We start from the raw sequence: 21,701 nt of genomic DNA, 5'->3' as shown, positions 1-21,701 counted from the left end.
TGAAACAAAATGAAGAGCACTTATTAAACATAGAGGGTTTCAGATATTTGCACCCAAGTGCCACTGAAATCAAAAGCCAGGTGCACTCATTCATAAAAGCAAACTTGGTTTATGAAAACTATGAGTCAAAATACATTTTTAGCCAGTCATTAGGCAGTTTTGGGGGTTCATTCCTGTCCCATGCATTTGTTTCACTTTACTTGTTTTTCCTACCTTATAAAAGCTGTCAAACTTATGAATGGTGCTGCTATTTTTTTTAATTTATTTTCTTTTTCTTCATATTTCTTCTAAAAATACCTAATTAAAAAAAAATATGAAGGTGGATGACTAGTCCTTAGTGTAAGGAGTGGAATTCAGACCATTTTCTCACATAGTTTTCTTACTGTTATCAGTTATGTAGGTCACTCAAGCTTCGATTATTCATACCTGGAAGACAAAGCTTCCCAGAACCATACTACAGGTTTGCACCTACTGTAACTCTTAAGAAAACTCTTTATTCGCAAGATCTTCAGGAGAAGCTCCTGCTGATTTCCAAGAGACAACTAAAAGCAAAATGCGGGGAGGAGAAAGGGAGATGTGTTATTTCTGTCTGAAGTGTTCACTGGGTGTAACCCTTTCTCTGGATGTTCACTGGATCAAATCCTTTCCCCCATGACTAAAGCATTTCATCTTCACTTCAGTGCAGACACAAATTTCACCTAGTTCTTTCCACTGATGCTGATTAGCTTTGGGTCATACTCACTGCATGAAAAGATTGTCTTGGGAAACAGGAGAAAGGTAATTTTAACTTCTAACAGCTCTTCAGAACAAATAAAACTCAAATCCCACTTTACAGTATTTGAATATGATCCTTTGATCTGTTTTTAATGCTGTCAGCAGCTGATGTATTTCTACCCTTTGCTGCCATGTAGCCTACTTGCAAACTAATTGATGTACCCTGTAACAGCTTGGCATAACAAAACTCTGCTTCTGTCTAGTCTTGTAAAGAGAGATTACGCATTTGTCTTCCAGCCTTGCAAGTTTCTCCCTTTTTCTAGGTTTCTGGAATATTCTTTGTGTGCCTTTGTAAAGCAGTAAATAATATATGGGAGGGCTAATTTCTCCTTAATGCTTGGTAATAAGCACCTCAAGTGCCTATGGGTCCCTTCATAGATACCTGGCTGCAGGCAGCGGGATTCTGCACACTGCTCTTGCTTTGGATTCCTGACTACCCAAGAAGTAAGAAAAATGAGGGGCACCAGGTTGTGCCAAATCTGTTTCAAATATTAGCCTAAAACACAAACAAGTTTATTCTAGTGAAAGGTGGTGCTCTGGATAATGGAAAACAAAACCAAAAATAGAAGCAGCAAACAGCCTTCTGCAGTGTCAGAGTACCCCATTACGGCAGCCAGGGCTCTGAGCGTAGACTTGGCAGTGATCACCAAAATATCCTTTTGGCAGCAACCCCATGCCCAAGGAGTAGGTCTCCAGAATCACCTAGCAGAACAGGCAACTTAGTTTGCCACTCTGATTTGCTTTGGGAGTTCTCCAACAGCTTGAATCTACTCTGTTCCTCTTTTTTAGGATGGATTTTCCTCTTCTGATCTGTCATCTCGATCCTGCCACCCACCAGCAGGTGAATATTGTGCTTATGAGTGAGGCACCCTTCCTTTCACCCCACTGTTTCTTAATTAGCTCATTCCTTCAAGTTTGAATGGTTACTGCATTTTGTGAAATAATAACTGCTAGTTACTGATGGCAACTACATTTCCAGGACTGGATCATATTTATAAATCATGTATCTGAAATATTCACTATGCATATGCTAACAAACTCTCAGCTTTCTTTTTCTTTTGGGTTATTCAAAGACAGCACAGACAATGCACAGTAATACAGATGATGTTTTCACCAGTACTCTTTCCATGTCCATCCTCCCCCCACTTTCTGTCAGGGATTCGCTTCCATCACAGCATCATAGCCTTTTCTGTGCCGAGTGTCTGCTTCTGCGGCTCCACTCTAACAAGAGCCGTGCTTGACCACAGTAAATGCCAAATACACCTAGCAATACTGCAAGCAGAGTGTCTTGTCTCAGCTCTAAAAGGGAACCAAATCAGAACAATTTCAACATGATTGTAACAACCAGCCAAAATGGCTGAGTGAGGAGGAAAAGCCCTATCCTGCTTTGTGTGAAAGTCTAATGCATTTGGTGACTTAGAGTCCAATTCTAGTGCTTTGACAAAGATGTTTTATAAAAGATAAAGCAGCATTTTCTATTGACTTTATGGTAAGGATCAAACCACATAGAAGTAGTTGAGATAAGCCATATCTTAAGTGCAAAACAAGTCACTATACAGTACATCATCGGTTCTAATAACTCTTCTTGTATTTGTTCATTGTCATGCACTGGTGGTATATGAATACAAGGACATCATGAAGAAGCAAATAAAACTACATGCTGTATCACTAGAATCACTTGAATAAATTTTTCAGGACCTTTTCTGTTGCCTTCTAGTTGTGCAAAATGACAGTGAGTTTTCTATAAATAATGTGCCTGTGAAAATATTTTTTTACATTTTAAAATATCATATGTACAGGTTATAAATACAACATTCTGGATACCTACATGTTTTTCATATAGCTCCCATATCATTATTTTATCCGAAAGTCACGTGTCAGGTAGCTGTTCACTGATGAGACAGGGATTTTTTAATCCCTTGCTTTGGTTCTTTCAACCTCCACTGAAAATCTTCTGCACTTCCCAGCACTCCATCTCACTGCTGAGAAAACAGTGAATTTATCAAATGCCTCCTGCTCTGGGACATTTTCTCTTCTGCTACAATTCCATGGACTTCGATCAGAATAGGCGAACTGAGCATTTGATGAATTACCCAAAGTGGCCTAAGCCAGGAGTGATATTTCCACAGCTATCAGCAATCGTCTTTCTGTTGGCTGCTGTGGAATTTGGATCTCACCCTTAAAATCATACTGCAGATACCTAACTTCTCAGGGTTAACAGACACAGTTCACACAGGAGGCTTGTGCAGATACGCTCAGGAAAGTCAGGACATCTCCTCATGCAAATAACAAACTCTGCTTCCAAAGTGGAGAACGGAGTCTTTCTGATCCACTGAAGTTCTTTGAATGCATCCACAGAAACAGCAGAGGGAGAAGTACTCACTCACAAATTCTGCCTATAATTATCATCAAATGCTGTAGGAGCATTTGAGGTGTTCACTCAGAATGGCTGAGTAATGCATGTGCTTACAGTTCTCCCAGGTGCCTGAGTGCACAGATCTCTTCCCCTCGCCCACCAAATGCCTGCAAGAGGCTTGTTACCTGTGCTGCGTACTTGGCCTGGGACCTGGGATACACCCGTGCCCTGTCACAAACGGGTTTTCTAAAGACAGTGTAAGGTGCCCATGCGCATATTTTGTAATGTATTTCCACATAATTTTCCACATACAACAGTTCATCACAGCTTCCATCATCTGCTGTTGTTTGGAAGTCCAAGCCATGTCTTAGTTTGCAGGCATCCAGAGTACTGTAGTGTTGCTTTATTTGAACCTTTTGCTCCTGAGAAACTAATATATCTGTCTCACAAGATTTAAAGGTCGGGCAGGCATAAACTGAATGAAAACAAGTGTTGTCTAGCAAAGCAATAGGGTACATTCTTGATCATAAAGCTGAATACATAGTTACAAATAAGAATGTTAAAAATGAAGACATGAGAGTTACATGTGAAACATTCTCACTGTCTTCTAAACTTTTTCTGAGACATCTCTTGGCTGTTATAGCTGAGGGCTAATCAACAGATCCAGGGTGCTGCACTGTAGAATATAATAAATTGTAGGCTCTCTACACACAGTCTCTGTGTTGGAGTTTCTCTAATACTTAACAGCTGTCAGGATAACAATGCGGATAAATTATATGTCAAAGCAATTCTAGGACCTCCACTTTCTTATTAATCAATTTAGGGAAATGTATTTGCAGCCTGGGCTGTCTGCAAATGTGCTTGAGATGTTATAATGGATATAACAGTGTTTATATGTGCTTGTAACAGTGTTCAAGCCTGTCTAGGTTGGACTGTCTGAAGCCTTTCTTCATAGGAGGGATGACTTTTTACAACAGCTGTATCTCCCTGCTAATTACCTTGCTATCTCTTTCTGTCCCAGACAGAATGATTTGTTATGTGAACATTTTGTCCTTTTTGTAGGAAAATCTAATTTATATATTATGAATGGCAATACCTGCATAGCATTTTGGTCCCACAAATAAGCTTACAAGAAAGACATGCAGCCAGCTCTCTAGATCCCGTAACATTAAAACCACTGAAATAGACTTAGTATTTTACGTTTCTTTTCTTTCTCTGTCTTTTGTCAGAGTTATTGGCAGGACTAATCACATTAATCCAGGGTATTAAAGAAACACTCTTCTTAAAGTCTGTCTGGGTTCCATACTGAAGTAGCATAATTCCCTCTCCACAATTTATTACATCAGATTTAGCAATTGTAGACAAGTTCTGGCCAACCTTTCATGAATCAGCTTCATCAAGAATAGGAGAAACATGAGGTGGGGAAAAGTCCAGAGTCATAGAGAAGTCCCAGGACAAAGAGATGATAGAAAGACAGAGATGTTTCCTATAGAGGAGTGTTAACTATTAGAGAACAAGATGACTGCAGGCAAAACAAAAAAAAATGGTTTAGGGACCATGTATCAGACTTCTCCTGTTTGAATTTTCTCATAAAATAAGAAAAAGGGGAATTGCTCATTATTACTTACCCACTAAAACAGGCAGCAGCTGTAAAACTGAGAGGAGTATTTCTCACCTGGGGTAAAGCTAACCTGTGTGACTCCTGCAATGAAAAATATGCTGAGACCATAAGTTCAGTAGGACTCAGGAGAGAATGGGACTTTTAAGGTAGAATTACTCTGTACTCCCAACAGTGTCAACTAAAAGTATAGGAAACGTGCTCTAGGGTTAAATCAAATAGACAGCATGGAGGGAGGGAAGCTTATCAGTATCAAGTAAAGCACTGATGCACATTCTTAGCTTTAAATATCTACTTAAACCCACTCAGCAAATCACTTTGTAAGAAGACACAGAGCTCTGAAGGTGTGCTCCAGTTGGTTGAAGTTGAAGCTTCATTATTTGCTGCTCTGATTATGTGCCTGGGCACTTTTCCATAGTATGAGGCCTGGAACTGGAACATGCTGAGGAGAGATGTCAGGCATACTATCCATGAAATTATAAACCTGCAGTACAGCAGGCAAACCTATAACACATGTATATCAAAATACGTAACATTTGAAGCAGTCCTCCCATTGCCATTGCCCTAGCTTCAGTTGATGAAACGTCTAGTTTGCAAATATGTATGGCTATCGTCAGGAGCCAGGGCACATTACTGGCATGGGAGAAAAAAGTGGATGACTTACAGTATGCTAATTTATGTGGTTATAATATAAACAGTTTTGTGCAATGCTCTTTATTCTTGTGAATCTGAGGCTTAGTTCAAGCCATTCTTGGGATCAATGGCAAGTCCCTAAGGCTCCTTCACATTAAAATATATGCTGAGGAGGGAAAGTCTGAAAAAAAAATTAAAATACAGTAAAATAGGCCCTCAGTTAAGATTAATAATAAACCATTCTGACACAGTCCTATATCTTATGTATTATCCACAGTTTTTTTGCCTTTCACATCCAGGTCCATTTGGATTCCTTCTTCTTATTCAGCTTCTCTTTTACTTAGGCTTTAGATTCTCATAATCTTCCTTAGTGCTGAACAGCAAAAAAATTTCATGCAAGCCTGGAGGATCTTCTCTGTTTGCTTTCATCCATCTGTATTATCTGCAGCAGAAGTAGTAGTGATTCTAATTATGGAATTTCTGCAGTCATTAACATTTTATAAGTTATCTGTTTCTTCTTTGAGATGGTCCTATTCCAGCAGCAGATAGCCTCACATTCCCTCTGTTACTGGCAAATTGTTAAGTATTTGGCATCCTGTACTCAGTGGAGTTGCAAAGAACCTCCCTTCCCCCATGTGGTACATTCATGAATACAACTTTTCTGTTAATCTCTTTTAAATGTCATCTGTTAGTGCCTGTGTACAGTATATAAGCATACAGGAGAGTATCAGAATGTTAGTATCTAAGGGACAAGCAGTCATGATTGCTGTTTGCTCTTCAGTTCCTTTCACCCCAAAGTTTTCCAAATATTAAAACTGAAAAACAAACCCCAAACCTCTCAGCACTGATCAGGCAGTCATTGGCAGTCATTCTGGGTAGCAATTTCGTCATATCAGATGCATTGTTCTTATTATGGTCTGGAAATAAAAATGAAAACTGAATTTCTCCAGGTGAAACACATTAAAAACACAGGAGATTAAAACACTTCCCTAAACCTCAATGTGAATGGAGCAAAAAGAATGAGAGACAGGAAAGGCAGAACCTAAGGATCCTGGTTGTTGCCAGTATATAATGACATCCCATTTGCAAGGTCTTTGGTGACTTTAAATGACTTCCCCTGAAGCAGAGAAAACAACTTTGAAACTATGAACTATCTGGAAATGAGACTAGGCTGGCTGAACTTGAACAGCTCTGCACACTGAAATGCAGTCATTTTGCTGGTAATGCAATAGGATATGGTGCCTTTTCAGATAAGGACTCCTTTTCTGTCAAATCTTGCCAAAAAAAAAAAAAAGTAGGTGGGATAAAAATCACTGTGAAATAAAATATAAGCATTTTTTTTCACTTCGAATGCAGTGACCCAGGAGGGGAATGATAGGTGGAAATGAAATATCCAGACCACAGGAAAAGGCCTTTTCAATGACTGCAGTGCCTGAATACTAATTTTGGTGCTATGTAATGATTGGAGCTTGTGATGAACAGATGACACTACTGTTTAAAGGTGAATTGTTTAAGATTATCCCTGTGTAGCAATAAAATATGACAAAGTTATGTTTGACAAGATATAGAGGAAATAAAGATGTAGTGAGAGAAGAATATATAGCTTGGCTGAATGCTAACATACTTACAATGATCAAATAGAATGTCATTATCCAGGTGTTGTCTTCATGGAACAATAATATCTGTTGGAGAAGTTGTATGATCCTTTACAAGATAACAAAGGCTGATTTTTAAACAATAGGACTTAAACCAATCATGCTCCTTAGGGATTTAGACAGCAGTCAGACGTTAACTGGCAGTTAAATTGGGTGAAGCTTAATGTAGGTGGTATAGATTGCCTGAAGTGCAAGGAGCTTATTTTCTTACCATTGTGTATATTACACACTGCCAGAGGAAGGAGAGCAGGGTCACAACTCTTTGAAAGATACAGCATTAACTTAGATGAAGCAGTCAGTATTGTTATTATTCCTGGCTTATGTGCACTGAAACATAAAAATTTAGGGCCACATTTCATTTAAATGTATTCCTCTAAAAGTTAGAGTTGTAGTTTAGGAGATTTCTCCATAGTGCTTCTGCAGATAATGGAAAGAGATTGGCCTAAGGGATCCACATCTGGATCCTACCCAGACAGCAAAAACATTCTTATTTTTTAAAGTAAGTTTCAAGTAAATCTTTACACTCCTACAATAATCAAATGGATGCAGGCTATCTGTTAATATCTGTTTGGATGCTCTTTTGGACTGAGCCGTGTTGCATATCTCTCAGGAAAGCCAACTTGTACTCCCAACTAGTATTTCATGTCCTCCCTTTCTGTAACCTTAATTTCACTAATAAGTTCTGTATGCTTCTGCCTGTCTTCTGCCTTTGGATTATTCACTTCAGCTGATGCCTGATTTGCTTTGTCAGACACAAAAGTATCTCCCACAGATATGCCTTCCATGACCTTATTTTACACAGCGATTACATGAATAGCTCTTAAATGCTGGAATGACAAAAACTGTTCTGAGTTTCTTGCTAACAAAACCAAGCATCTTTCCTCCTGTTTGACTGGCAAGAACTTATCTCAAGCCTAGTCATGCAGTAGTCTTAACTCCATGTAGATTTAAAGCTGCGTTTTGATTCTTCTGTCTGTCTATCTCACATAAGCCTTCTGGGCATGATTCTGTTTCTCTATTCACATACTCCCTTGTTCATCCAACCAATCTGGAAAAGAGCACAAGATAAGCTTTTTGATGGGGGAAAAAAAAAACCAACAATAAAATGCTTGTCAATTCCCATATACAATCTTGCACCTGGGGAGTATGCATGTGTTTTCAGTTAGGGTTTCTAAAGTTCCTTTAAATGCCCTAGCTGTGCCCTATATGCTGATTAAAGGCTTCAGCAAATAGGGCCTGAGAGGCTTTACGACCTTTCAGTCTTGTATAAATGCATTTGCTTACTCATTTTCCCTTCTTCGTGTGTGTGGTTGTTGTTGATTTAATCCTCTCTAGAAAGTCAGTCTTGGAGAAATGCCGTTAGTAGGGGAAAGACTGAGCAAACAGCAAGTATTATGTTTACTTCTGAGGAAGTGCTGGCTTATTCCTAGAGGTGTCTGAAAGAGTCAGAGAGTCTGGACTCAGCCTAAAGCTCTAATTTTTAGGTCTCCATGAGCAATAATCAGTTTGGTTTACATTTTGCACTGGAAATGCTAATATCCAAGGCAGGTTTAAATTGACAGGGAAGAGTTATTTCTATTCAGTGAGTAACTATGTGAACTGGCTATCAGTTACTTGCAAGGTGTTTTATACATAGTTAATCAGTAAAGAATTGCTTGGCAGTTGTGCTCTTTATTTCCTTTAGGTGGTATGGGACCTAGATTTATGTTTTGAAGCTTTGAGGAACTGTGTATTGCATTGCTGAACGCTGTGGGCTGTTCTATGAAAGGAAAGCAGTTGAAGAAATACACACTGCTACCTGAATTATTACACATTTCTGAATAACAAGGCCGAGGCCACATTTGCCTCCTGCCTGTAAATGAAACAATGAATGTTTTCTCCTGCAATAAAAGGTACTTGTAATTTTAATTACTTAGAGCAAAATTCAAGTGGTTTATTAATATCAACAGAACCCTAGGACAGAATTATAGTCATGTTTTATATACACTTGGGGTAACACTGGTGGAAATAATACGCAGGGTACAAATCTGCTTTCCCACTGCTTCACAGTTCAATGGAAATTTAACCTGAGACCTAGACCTGCATCTGCTGGGTGTGGAAGAGGAAAGATGAGCACAGACAGGCACCCCAGGAAGTTTCATTGTTTCATATCTAGGGGGAATAATTCTGTTATCAGTGCAGAGACTGGAGCCTGCTTAATGGAGGTTCAGTACAGTCAAGAGGGAGATGGATAGGCTATCTCTTGCATTCAGGTCTCTTCTCCTGCCATCACCCAGGCATCTGTCCTGTTGCCAGCAGGAAGATCAGAGCATGCCTCATCCCACTGTGGCATCAGAAGCTGATGTTACCCTAGGATTACACTAAAACCACAGGGTACCAGCCAGGGACACCTCAGATAAAGTCCGTCTTCTCCCCACTACTCCTGTTTTGTAGCCATGTGCCATCCTGTGAACTCTCCTGTGGCCATACCTGGCAGGTTTGCTTTGCATGACAGGAGTGATACAGATCAGCAGGATTCTCCAAAGAATTTGGCCTGTGGCTATGGTGAAAGGATTAAACTCAAGAACAAGTTGGAAGTCTCTTTGCAGAAGGATACATGCTAACCCAAAACAATGTATTACAAGGAGCTTCCTTGTAGTAGAAATCTGTGCTTTTAGTGGCCTACTTTTTATTCCATCTGAAAGGAACAAGATCTGCTGAATTCCCACGCTCTATCTGAAGCACACATGGACTTTCCTTACAATAGACAGGTGCTTCAGTTTTTCTGAATTAGCCCAATATTATCTTATTTCCGTTTCCAAGTGTGTTTTGTATTTGGGTTTTGATGCTTGCCTGAACTACTGTGCCATCTGTTTTTGGCTTATCCTGTCTAGTAGTCCTCTCTTTCTCACCTTCAGTATTTCTGCCTAATGCTTTTCCTTCTTTCAGCTTCCTTATGGAATTCTACTCTATAAAATAATATTTTTGCCTACTTTTTAAATTTAGCTTCCTCTTTAGTTGTTTATTTATTACCATTTTATCATCAATGAGAGTTCCAGCACTGAGTACATTGAGTGCAGTGGCAAAGTTCCCATTAGTTCAAAAGAAAATCAACTGAGTCATGGGAATGTAAAACCATGTGCATAATCTTATTACAGATATCCCTGGTACTGTTAATTAATGATCCAGATTCATTCCCCAAAAGCATTAACCAAATCCAGTCTAGAAGTTGAGGGATTAATGATAAGCAGCAGTGTGTCTTTATAAAGAGCTGTCTTTTTATTGTGTAAAATACAGGGCTTATAGCATGGAGCGACACATCTTCAGTGCTCACAGCCATTGTCATGTAAGCACAAAACTTGAAATTTCTACTCCAGCATATTAAAAATCGTCATGCCTATTTTAACAAAATCTATACACATTCAGCAAGTACCGATAACCCATTAAACCTGCTTTCTTCTCATACTGCAAGAGAAAACCAGACAAGATCCAACAATGGACATTCATGTCCCAAGGGAGATTGTAAAAATCTCTGCTTTTTGTAATAATATGTAAATTTCAAACTCCTGAAAGTTGGCAGGAATCAAGCTGACAAAGAATAAAAATTGTGTTTCATACAGAGCCTGCACAAATAGAGCATGTATCTCATGCCTAGCAGGGAGGGAAGAAGGTATCTGTAGTAAATTTGTGTACTATAGCATAGGTCTTGATAAAAAGAGGGAGAAGCTTGAGACTGACTAAAAGAAACCATCCATTTCTCCTTTCCTGACCTCCTTCACAGACCCTCAGGCTGTGATTCCCCTGTATCTGCTGAAATCAAAGGCTCTGTTGGACCGTCTCCAACTGAGATTAAACTGATTATTTAAACTGATTTAACTGGTCAGTATGTATGAAATTTTTTAGAGCTAAGCTGATATGCACTGAATTTACAATCTGAAGAATAAAAAAAACTCCACAAGGTTTTTGTTTATTTTAGACTAAATAAATCCATCAAATACAGAACATAACATTGCAGTCTTGCCTTGGTTATTCAAAGTATTTTTGTTAGAAAAACTTCCAGTTTTCCTCAGACCTCATAACTGTTTTTTGAGGGCTACTACAAACTTAACATTATAGGATAAGTAAAAGGCCAAATTCATTGCAAGTTATTTTGGGTGCTCCTGGGCATTCAACTGACATGGCTGCATTGAAATCTGTGGAATTATTCTGGGTTTACACACTGTTAGGAATCTCCTGACTGTATCTGTGGTCCTTCATATAAAGTAGCTCCTTTCTAAAGGGACAGAGCAGACCTCCTAACTTTCCAGTCACAAACTCAAGCTTGTTTCCAGTCTTTAACCCCACTCTCTAATCAAAACTTACTTGGCCTCGAAGCAGCCCACAGGACTTAAATCTTTCTCTCTGGTGTTTCCCATGAATATGAGGTGATGTACATTTGCTGTAGGTATTCGTCTGACATGTTATTGTTCATCAATGCGTTTGTGAGGTTAAAATCATTCACTTTGTAAAGATATATCAGAGTTTAGATCAATTTATAAACACCTAGAATATTAAGAGAGGTATTTCTTGGTCTACAAAAAGCTGTTTCACTGTAATTTCAGAAACCCAGAGTTAGCATATCACCCAAAGATTTTAGTTATTCTTGCACTAGTGACAAATGGCAGTAACAATACATTCACTCTCTGCACTAGTAATAAAGCCATCCTCTTTATTAAGAAAGATTATAAAAAGTAAGCCCGTTAGATATACTCCAAGTGTTTAATAACAGTAATGCTTGGCCATTCTCAGGGCTTTTCAGCATAGGATGTCAAAAGCACATTGATGGAGTAGCTAAGTTATGTCCCAGGGTACTCATGAGTGTGACAAATGCTTAACTCGCACTCTGCGTCATTGTAATGGCAGAGCCTAAAATGGAGTGAAAGGATTGCAGTGCAACTGCTCATAGGTACTTTTAGATCTTATAATAGTCATTCCCACCTCAGTATTCTCTTCCTTTTCCCAGTATCTGAATGCAGATATTCTAGGAAACAGGCTTATATTGCTGTGTCATATTATAATAAAATAGCCAGGGCTCAACTGCATTAGTACCTCCCCTAATAGCGGTTGAAAGAGGCAAGAGAAAAAGCCTCCAAAAAAAGAGTGAAGCAGCCACAGGGCTCAAGAAGCAGCAACTGGCCTCTCCAGGAGCAGGAGACTGAAGTGATTAGGATAGCAGGGTTGGGAGGATATAATTACAATGCACTTGGTGCTAAAAGGTTCATCCCATATAATGCTTTTTAAATAAAATCTACCTTGAAGGAGTAGGTTTTATTTAAAAGGCATTAAAGGATTCAGCTTGCCAAACTGAATGGTCTCTCTGAGGGCAATCAGCCCAGCTACCTACTGTAGATGTTCTGTGAGAGGAAAATTAACCTGTTGCCTCCAGGGATCTGACTTACTGCTTCCCAAGAATTAACCAAGAAGCCTGCTCTGCTGGACCTTGCTTGGAGCTCCTGCAAGGGAGCAGGGAAGACTTGCAAAATTTGGTGAGAGCCTGTGCCTAGGACGTTATTTTTCACTCTCATCTTGAATTCTTCTGGACATAGCACCGGTAGCATGCACAGGCAGAAACTTCAAATCACAGAGCAAAGGGTAAGATTTTGAAGCTGTAAATTGTGAGGTCTGAGACACCTCCAAAAACCCCAGTACTAGCTATAAGGGTTGTTGTGGACATGAACAATAAAAAACAGAACCCACAGTTGAATGGGGTTCTATTTTGTTTATCTGGGTAACTTTGTAAGTGGATGTGGCATTCAGTTCATACTGCAAGCTTTTTAGTATTAGCACTGAAAGAAATTTGACAAAGGAAAGACATGACAAAGGAAAGGAAAAGAAAACAAAGAAAAAAGGAACAGAAGAAATGCTGACATAAAAAGTAAGAAGAAAGACAAAGTGCAGAGTATACATGGGAGAACAGGAAAAATATAATTATTTAAAATGTTTAAAATCACTCTTCCTGGTAAAAGGGCAACACAGGAATCAGTCTGAACCTGCTTGATGGCTCTTATGCATCTTTGGACAGGCAGCAATTTTCTTCCTGGCAAATATCTAGCAAGTTGTTTATGTAGGCTGGAGCCCTGTCCATTCTACAGGCCACTGAGAGTGCTTGCAATCCTACCTGATTCAAGGAGCTGACAGTAAAACTTAGATTTGACAGATGTTGTGATTTTCATCCCAGAGCACAGAGTCCATAAAATAGGTGACTTGAAATACAGAATATATTTGCTCAGACGTGTCTTTACTGTTATTTTCAGAAAGATCTTTGGATGTCCCTTTTTCATCTCTTTTTTTTCTTTTGCTCTTTTTCTGCCTGATACTACTTGGTAGGGCAGTGCAGAGGTCTGCAAGTATTCAGGTGAAAAAGAGGAAAAAAGTATGATTCTGTCTTCAGTTCTCATGGTCTCTGCTTGTGTGTTTGAGGCCAGGAGTATATGCTTATTTGCTCAGTCAATTCTGAAAGAACCTGTTTTTTGAGTACAAAAGCTTGCCTCACAGATTCAACTTACTTCTTTCTGATCCAGCTTCTGAACAACAGATTTTTTTTAATGCCGTTTTTAGGTTTTATATTTTTTAATTTTGTTTTCATATGTCCCAACTTCAGATTTTTTCCACCTATTCTTTTACAATGCTAGAATTGTGAGCAGCTGCCAAACATGGTCTCCTGGCCTTTGCATCTTTACTAGAGGAGTCAGGTCCTCCCAAGCTGCTACAGCAGTAGAGGTTTCACACAGCTTACACACTGTTTCTGATGGTGGAAGACATGTACAACTACATTTAAATGCACCTCATGTCTGGTGCTTTACAAACAACTGGCCAGGAGTAGGCTGGTGGTGAAGAATGTAGAGGTTATGCCCAGTTAATTTTTATTTACTTCATTTATCCTAGATAATTAAAAGGTTAAGAAATAGTTGTTACTGAATTATTGATATTGATGGCATAATAATGTATTTCATATGATTTGGGGTCATTAAGGTGTTGTAGTTAGACGGCGTGTTATATGCAAATATGCGAGGAAAAGCAATTGCCTGCTAAGTCCAAAAGGGTCATTACAAAAACTGCCAGGTTGTCAGGATATGAGGCACTAGTTTCTCATCTTCAGCCACAACTGCACAGGGAACTGATAGCTTTTTGGAAATTGACATTTGAAACGGCTAAAAAGTGACGAGACAGAAGGTTGGTAGAGTTGTCAGGAGCAGCTAGCAAAGGGCAGCTTCTGCCAGACAAAACTGTTGAGCCTTCTGAAGTTCCCAGGGAAAGTAAACTGCAGGAAGACAGTTTCCCCTGTGTTCCCACAACTAATATCAAGAAATGCTATATATTGAGGTAGTCTGATGACAGGCGGCCCCACTGAACAATCACAGTCACCACATCATGGGTTGTTCCTAAGCCACCTGGTCAAAAAGTGGGCAGTTCCCTTAAACTGCACCAGTAGAGAGGTAAAGGTATAGGCAAAGGTCCACTGAAGGGCTACATGGGTATCATCTTTTAATTATGACAAGAGACATGCAAATTTGTGTTGTATTTGTGGGCCATTCACCTTTAAACATCTTTTCTCAATCTGCTGTTGGTTGTAGGAGACCCAGTGGCCTTCAGAAAGTGAATAATCTCTGTCATATTTCTCCTACATGTCCATTTTTGGGGAAGTATTGCCTTGGGCTAATACCAGTGCTCATTTCCCCTGTGTTGCTGAAGACAATGAAGACTAAGACTGTGTGGCTTTGGGATGCCCTTAATCGCCAGCACTGTCAGACAGGTTTGAAGCAGCTTGGCAAACATCTGATTGCCTTGTAAATGTAAGGCTTCATACACAAAACCTCACAATTCCATTCCTGCCCATGGGCACTGAATTATTTTTCTTTAAAATTCAAAGGAACAGAAAAACTGACAAAAAGTTTCCTTTCAAAAGCATGGTTAAGCCATGAATGTTTCCTGTCAAAATCCTAAAGCACAAGCCTGAAAATTAAATTCATGTTGTCCCATGTTGAAATTTTGAGACTTAAGCTAGCTTTATTCCTTATATTTTGTGGAATTCAGCAGTATTATTTGAAATGCAGCTGTTCTGTATGCACAAAACCATGAGAGCTTCTCAGAAAATATTGGAAACAGTTAATATTTTATTAGATTTGGAAATAAAATTGATCAGTGCTATCTCTCCAGTAACACTTACTGCAGTTATAGACAGAAGGTTAAAAAAAAAGCATGAAGATGGAATTCTCACCAGGATTTTGCATTCGTGTATAGGAACTGTTGGATATATGGTCACATATACAACCTGCAGCTTTTATGGACACCTCAGATTTGACTGTTATCTGTAGCACTGCGTATATGATCAAAATTGAAGATAAGACATTCAGATACAGCAGTCTCTGCTTGGTGCAGTCTGGCAAACACCTCTAGCCAGACAGGTTTTAATCCTCTTTCCCTCACGGCTTTGTTCTGTGAATTCAAGACATGATACTGAAAGAATCTGAACTGTTTTGGCATAGGAAGATTTAGAAAGACATCATCATCGTTACAGCTCAGCTAATATTGGAGAGAAAGACTGTATGTAAATTTAACAAAATGTGAATTTCTTCTGAGTGGAGGTTGTGAATGTAGGAGGTGTGCAAACAGAACAGTGGTGGATGGTCACCAGACAGCACATCTAAATACAGATTTCAGAATGATTGCAAGACAGCAAACATCACTTCCAAAATAGCTATTATTTGTGTTGGAAATGTGCTTTGGACATCTATGTTTGGGTTTTTTTCACTTGGGAAATAAAAGATTAAAATATTATTAGGTGGTAGCCAAACAAAAGTAATAACAGCATGCAAGTAGAACAAGCCCCTCACAAACAGGCTAATAATTATTTGTGGAGAATATTCACCAAATTACTTAAACTAAAGGAAAGGATGATCTGTTTCTGACAGATTGTGGGCAGTGTGGTTTCATGCATGTATTTGACTCCTGGCAGATGAATTCATTCTGGCGTGAGATGAAATCTATTAGGAAATTGGCTACACAACTAAAAGTCCACATTCCGTTTCCTTTAGGGTTGCTAAGCACAACAATTACTGCCCTCAGTGGTGAGGCAAGCACTGAAATTAATAAATATCCTATTAATAAGTACACTATACACAAAAATGTCTGAACTGGAAAAATACCAACTGTGCACATTACCAACAGGGCACGTGTTTCATAAACTAGCTATTAGGAAAAAAGTCAAAGGTTGTAGCACACATAATGCTGAGAATTTAGTTTTTTCTTGAATCTACTTTTTCTATGTCAATAAGAAATCTTTCAGAAAAGTGGTGATGATGCATGAGCTTAAAAGCAGTATTTCTCCAGATGTTTGCACACTTGTATGCAGGTTTATGTGACTATAATTTCTTAATCTAAAATGAAGAAGGGTAACTGACTGTAACAAAACCAGTTCCATCAAATTACAGATTCTACAAATTCTTCAAACCAGGCAAATTCTAACTATCTCATCCTGGGTTTTTAATCTGACCTTGCCTTTTTCATGTGGAGCATCGTTGTTCTTGACTGGAAATTAAAGTCTGCTTTCTCCAGTTTTGAAGCCTCAAGAGCTTCCTATCTGCGTTAGTAAACCGTCTGCAGCCCAAACATCCATGGTCTTCTCCCCTGTTGCCACTTGAATACAGGAGAGGTGTTGTAAATTAAAAAGAAAAGCTATAAATTTGACTTGAAATTTTACCCTGACTGCATCCTCAGGGTTACCTGTGTTTTACATTGTTTATACTGTAAGCTGCTTATTGTAAATTCAACTAAACATAATCCAACAGCAAATGTGTTAAGGCTTAGGGAGATGGGGAGGCTGTAGCGTGATGCAAGTTGCAGAAAGTAACAAGCCTTCTGCCAAATGTAACTCTCACTGCAGAGCCCGTGGAACACAGTCCTCAAACACCCTGGTCTTCATTAAACAAACACAACTTTTTGTTATTGTGATACATGGCTGATATTTTTATGCACAGTGTAAGACAGGGGCCTAGTGTGGATCTCTGGTGTGAGTGTGTGTGCCTGTAAGGGCAGCAAGAGAAATCAGAGACTGACAGAGTTAAAAGTTCTGGGATGAGGGTCGAGCAGAGCCGTATCAGACAGGGTTAGCCCCAGGCAGCTATCTTTCACACACACACTGGGCAAAAGACTTTCAAAAGCCTGCAAGGAGCTGGATGTCCTATCCCTAATTTGAAACCAGTCTTAGTTGGATACTAATTGTTCTTGGCCCCTTGAAAGCTTCTTTGGGTTGACTACCTTGGACACTGAAGAGGCTTGAGTGATGTGGTTGTGCAAGGCATCATCATCATCATCATCATCATCATAGGAGAAAGGAGGACAGGAGGTTTGAAGGCTTAGATGCCTCCTAGTTCTCTTGTAGCACCACTGGCAGAGGTGCACCAGTCTCTGCAAAGCAGTGCCCTTGGACACCACCTGATCTAGACAAGCAGAGGTCCAGCCGACTGCTGAAGATACTGCCATACAAGTCTTTGACATTTGGAGTTCTAGGCTTTAGTGAAACATTGCAGGCCTGGAACATGTTAACAGCTGCACAAATCCTGCAATATTAAACATATGCGGAGTTAAAATAACATGCTATTAAAAAAAAAAAGTCTTGTTTTCAGTGTAATTCTCTAGGTGAGCAACACCATCCTCCAAGTAAAAGAACGTTGTTACTATGCATACATAATGTACTTACTTTCCTTTAAAATATGAGAGCATAAACCTTGCAGAAAGGAAGAGTTTAAGTACCCAGCAACAAAGACTTTTTGATAAATATCCTTTAGATTTTTATGAATATCCCATCTATTACAAGATACAGCCAGTAGGGAAAGCTGATAGTCTTGCCTTGCACAGCCATGTACCTGTGGGAAACGTAGGTGGAATTTTAATGTAAAATGCTGATTTAGTAGTTTCCTGCTTACCTAGCAGAGGCTTCAATGATCCTGGAAGGCAAGCTCAGAGCAGAAGCTGGTCAGGGTTATCCATATTCTGATGTTACTGGTCATCTGAATCTGAGGGAGTCACTTAAAATCTGTGCTTGTATTTTACTCACCAGTGAGCCTGACATTTCTTTACAGAGGCAGTGCAAAATGAATTAAATTTTTATCACATGCTTTGAAATCCTCAGATAAAAGGCACTGCAACATTGCAAAATATTTCATGGACAGGACCATCCAAGGTGAGATCTGCCTCCTTTTTATGTAACTTCTTTCAAAGACCAGAAACTACTCCAAGGTGAAATAGCGCAATGAAACAAGATGAACCCACGGTTTCCTACATGCTTATGATCTGTAACATCACAGGAAGCTGAATGAATCAGATACTTCTACTCAGAAGGCCTGGAAATGAAAGCCAGGTTTTTTTCATTTGACCAAGCCAAGCTTTTGTGGTCTTTGCACTGAGCACATGAATATACTCTCTAGAAGGATCACTTTGAGAGGAGCCTAATGATTTTTATTGTAAAGCTCATCCCAAAGGCTGACACAGAAGAGGCATAGAAAATGCAAACCACCCCTGAGCTTCGTCAGAGCACTGATCACGAGGTGAGACCTGTGCAGACTAACAGTTCACACTTTGACCCCCCCAGGAAAGCTCACCTCTCAAATACAAAGAGCTGTCCTGCTGGCACAAGTAAGGTGGTATTTTCCCACAGTTTGCTAAATGGTCTGTCGGGGCTGCTTTTCGGTAGCTAGTACTTGTAAAATTAACAAGTACTTTGGAATGTTTGTGGAGTACCGATGGCTGCCCAGTCTTGTTTGCAAAGTCCACTCTTTTAATTTAACCAAGTCTTAAGAAATGTTGAGTATTTGTTTCTTTGTCTGCTGATGCATCTTGTATTGGAACCTGGTAAATGCACTAAGTATTTTCATATCCATGGAAGAAATCATAAGGATTAAAGTGCGCTGAGCTCACCATGCTCAGCAGCTTTGCTTGTACTGGTACAGACTTTCTTACATGTTTCATATTCATTTTGATGTGTTCTCTCCTGGATCCACTTGTGTTAAGTCTTGTTAATTAATAGCAGTTAGACTTCTGCATATTGACAGAAGGGTAAAGCTGCCACGCAGTTTTGGTGTGTCATGACTGGGGGTCTTGAAATTATTGCTGGAAAAAAAGCACTATAAAAAGTTGTGACATATGAGTGGCATCCAATTGTGAAATGCTGCATTTTATTTAACTTGTATGTAGGTGTCGGTACTTTGTTTCATGCCTCAAAAAGAAGTTGGTAATCTGTGTTAAGAAAGCTATAGAGTATGCTACTGCAAGTATTGGGGTATTACGGGTAAATCAATGGTGTATCCTCATCTTGACTGCTGTGTCTAATTTTGGCCTCCCTCTTAGAAAGGACACAGCAGGAACAGAAAAGCTGTAGAAAGGATGGGAGAAATTATTAACAGCACGCACGAAAATCGACTCAGAATAGTGACTAGATTTTAAGGAAAATAGAGGAGGGATAACACGGGCAAAAGAGATACTGGTTTGGAAAGTGTCAACTACCCTTCCCCGTAAGACAGTAAGAAGGGTACTAGGCAGATCGCGAAAAGACAGCAGAAATCACCGGGGCCGTGAGCCCGGCTAGCTCCGGGAATCCCTGGCGCACCGGCGGCGGCAGGAGCCGTGGCCGCATCCGCATTACGCGCCGGGCTCGCTGCCTGCTCTGCCTGAGCGGCGGTGCCCGGGAAGCTCAGCTCCGGAGCCAGGCACACCGCGAACTGACGCTCCGAGGCTGGACCGCGGGGCAGGAGCCGACCGGAGCGGGGCGGGGGGAACTTCCGCAAGGCGACCCTCACCGAGGCGTCCGGGCGCCATCTCCGCCTCGACCCGGGGGAGTGAGGGGGGGCGGCCCCGGGAGCCCTGGGGGCGGTCGTGGGGGGGCTGTGCCGGTGACGTCGGGTTTGCAGCAGCTCCGAGCGGCAGCGGGCGGGCGAGCCCGCCGCCCGGTGCTGCGGCAGACGGCGGCGGAGCCGGGAGTCGTATCGGGGGAGCTCCGCCGAGGAGGGCTCCGGCGGCGCCAGGATGTAGGCGCGGGGCGGCGGGGAGCTGCCGCCGGTGACGGGCTCGCCATGAAGAAGCACTCGGCCAGGGTGGCCCCCCTCAGCGCTTGCAACAGCCCCGTCCTCACCCTCACCAAAGTGGAAGGTAAACGACGGCGCTGGGAGCGAGACGGGGAGACCGGGTACCGCGATGGGGGATGATGGTCCGGGGAGACCGCGTACCGCGACGGGGTGATGCCCAGCTGCGGGGGAGCTGCGCGACCCTAGGGTCCCCGCCGCCCACGCAAGGGTCGCGCAGCTCCCCCGCAGCAGGGCATCATAGGCATCCATCCGTGTCCCCCGCCGCTCTCTGTTCCGTCTCTTTCCTCCCCCACGCTCCAGAGTCAGAGCTCCTCTCCTGGAGCTCTCCTCGGGGCCCTGCAGCACCGCCCGAGCCCCTGGACAAGTACGTGCCAGGCGGGACCCTTCGGGGAAGGAGGGAGGAAGCTGGACAGATTTACCCTCCCCCATGGGAACACAGTCCCGTGTCCCAACCATCTCTCCTCATCTGTAATCCAGGTGCGTTGAGCTGGGGAATGAAATCAAAAGAATCATAGAACCAAAGAGGTTAGAAAAGACTTTTAAGATCATCAAGGCCAACCTTTAGCCCAGGACTGCCAAGTCTGCCACTAAACTATATCATGGAGGAACATTAGGAGCCCAGCAGTAGTGAGGGGTTGGCAGACCTTCAGGGATCATTGGAAACTTTCAGAGATCATGGCTGGGTACTTTGAAAAGGGCAGTGATGTGCTCAGGAGGGTTTTCCAGAGAGTTCTGAAGCTCTGGGTGTAGCTGGTGGTGAGGTCTGGGGTGAGGAGCTGCTATCTTGGGTAGAAACCTATAGGCCATGGCCTAAAAGAGGCAGAACAGGTGAGGTGGAGGGGATGATGTGGAGGCAGTAGGGTGCAGGTCAGGATGAGGAGCCCTTTTGAGGAGTAGATACAGACATCAGTTCCTGAAGGAAGGAAAAGGAGGAAGCCACTGGATTGAGGGATCCACGGGGGAATGTGGTAGTTGGTTGAGAGAATGGGATTGATGAGAGGAAAAATATTGCCTGAGAGGAATGGAGGGAGGAGAGGGAGAAAGGGATGAGCAAGATGAGGTAAAGAGGAAGAATGACTCAAAAAAGAAAGTTATTGAACAGTAAGAGATAGAGTACAAACTTGAGACTCCATAGAAAGCTCACGAAGGAGAAAAAAAAATAATATTGAAAAACTGAGGAACAAAGAAAGGAAAAGAAGACATGCCAGCAATAGCTCTGTGGAGGAGAACGTGAGAACATGCAGAAATGCCTGAGAGGGGGAAAGGAACTGAAATCAAAAAGGAAACTTGGAAAATCAGGAGTACCTGAAGGTTGTTATTTCAGTTCATGGAGAGCACAGCTGTTGCATTCCCCCAACATAAAAAGCACCTGCTGTAGAGATAGGAAAAGGGATCTCGGTTTTCTGACCAGAAGAAGAACAGGCCTGATCTTCATTACACTATAATTAGAATTTAAAAAAAGCCCTTGGATTTAGCCTTGTGCATAGTAGAGGGCTTCTCTCAAGGTTTGAATTGGAGGTTCCTCTGGGTATGGAGCATGTCTTCCTTCCTTTTGGTGCACTGCACAT

At 41.1% G+C, this 21,701-nt stretch overlaps 1 protein-coding gene across 4 annotated transcripts in view; it reads left to right on the top strand.

The window, feature by feature from the left end:
- SLC35F3 (solute carrier family 35 member F3) overlaps positions 1–21,701 on the top strand; it is a 168,063-nt gene that overhangs the window by 87,790 nt on the left and 58,572 nt on the right. Inside the window, exon 1 of one of the 4 annotated variants that reach the window (XM_062641953.1) lies at positions 19,606–20,197. The exons of 2 other annotated variants lie outside the window; for them this stretch is intronic. In XM_062641953.1, the coding sequence (XP_062497937.1) occupies positions 20,122–20,197 (76 nt within the window). In that variant the 5' untranslated portion in view covers positions 19,606–20,121. Of the gene's footprint in view, positions 1–19,605; positions 20,198–20,396; positions 20,611–21,701 lie in introns of those variants that run through there. One more of the 4 variants, XM_062641955.1, reaches the window with a different exon arrangement.

The sequence above is a fragment of the Pezoporus occidentalis genome, unplaced genomic scaffold, assembly GCF_034315485.1.
Source record: "Pezoporus occidentalis ecotype Australia unplaced genomic scaffold, CSIRO_AGI_Poc_V1 ctg7, whole genome shotgun sequence".
NCBI lineage: Eukaryota > Metazoa > Chordata > Aves > Psittaciformes > Psittacidae > Pezoporus > Pezoporus occidentalis.
Note: the sequence above shows the minus strand (reverse complement) of the source record. Positions and strands in the feature narration are given on the sequence as shown.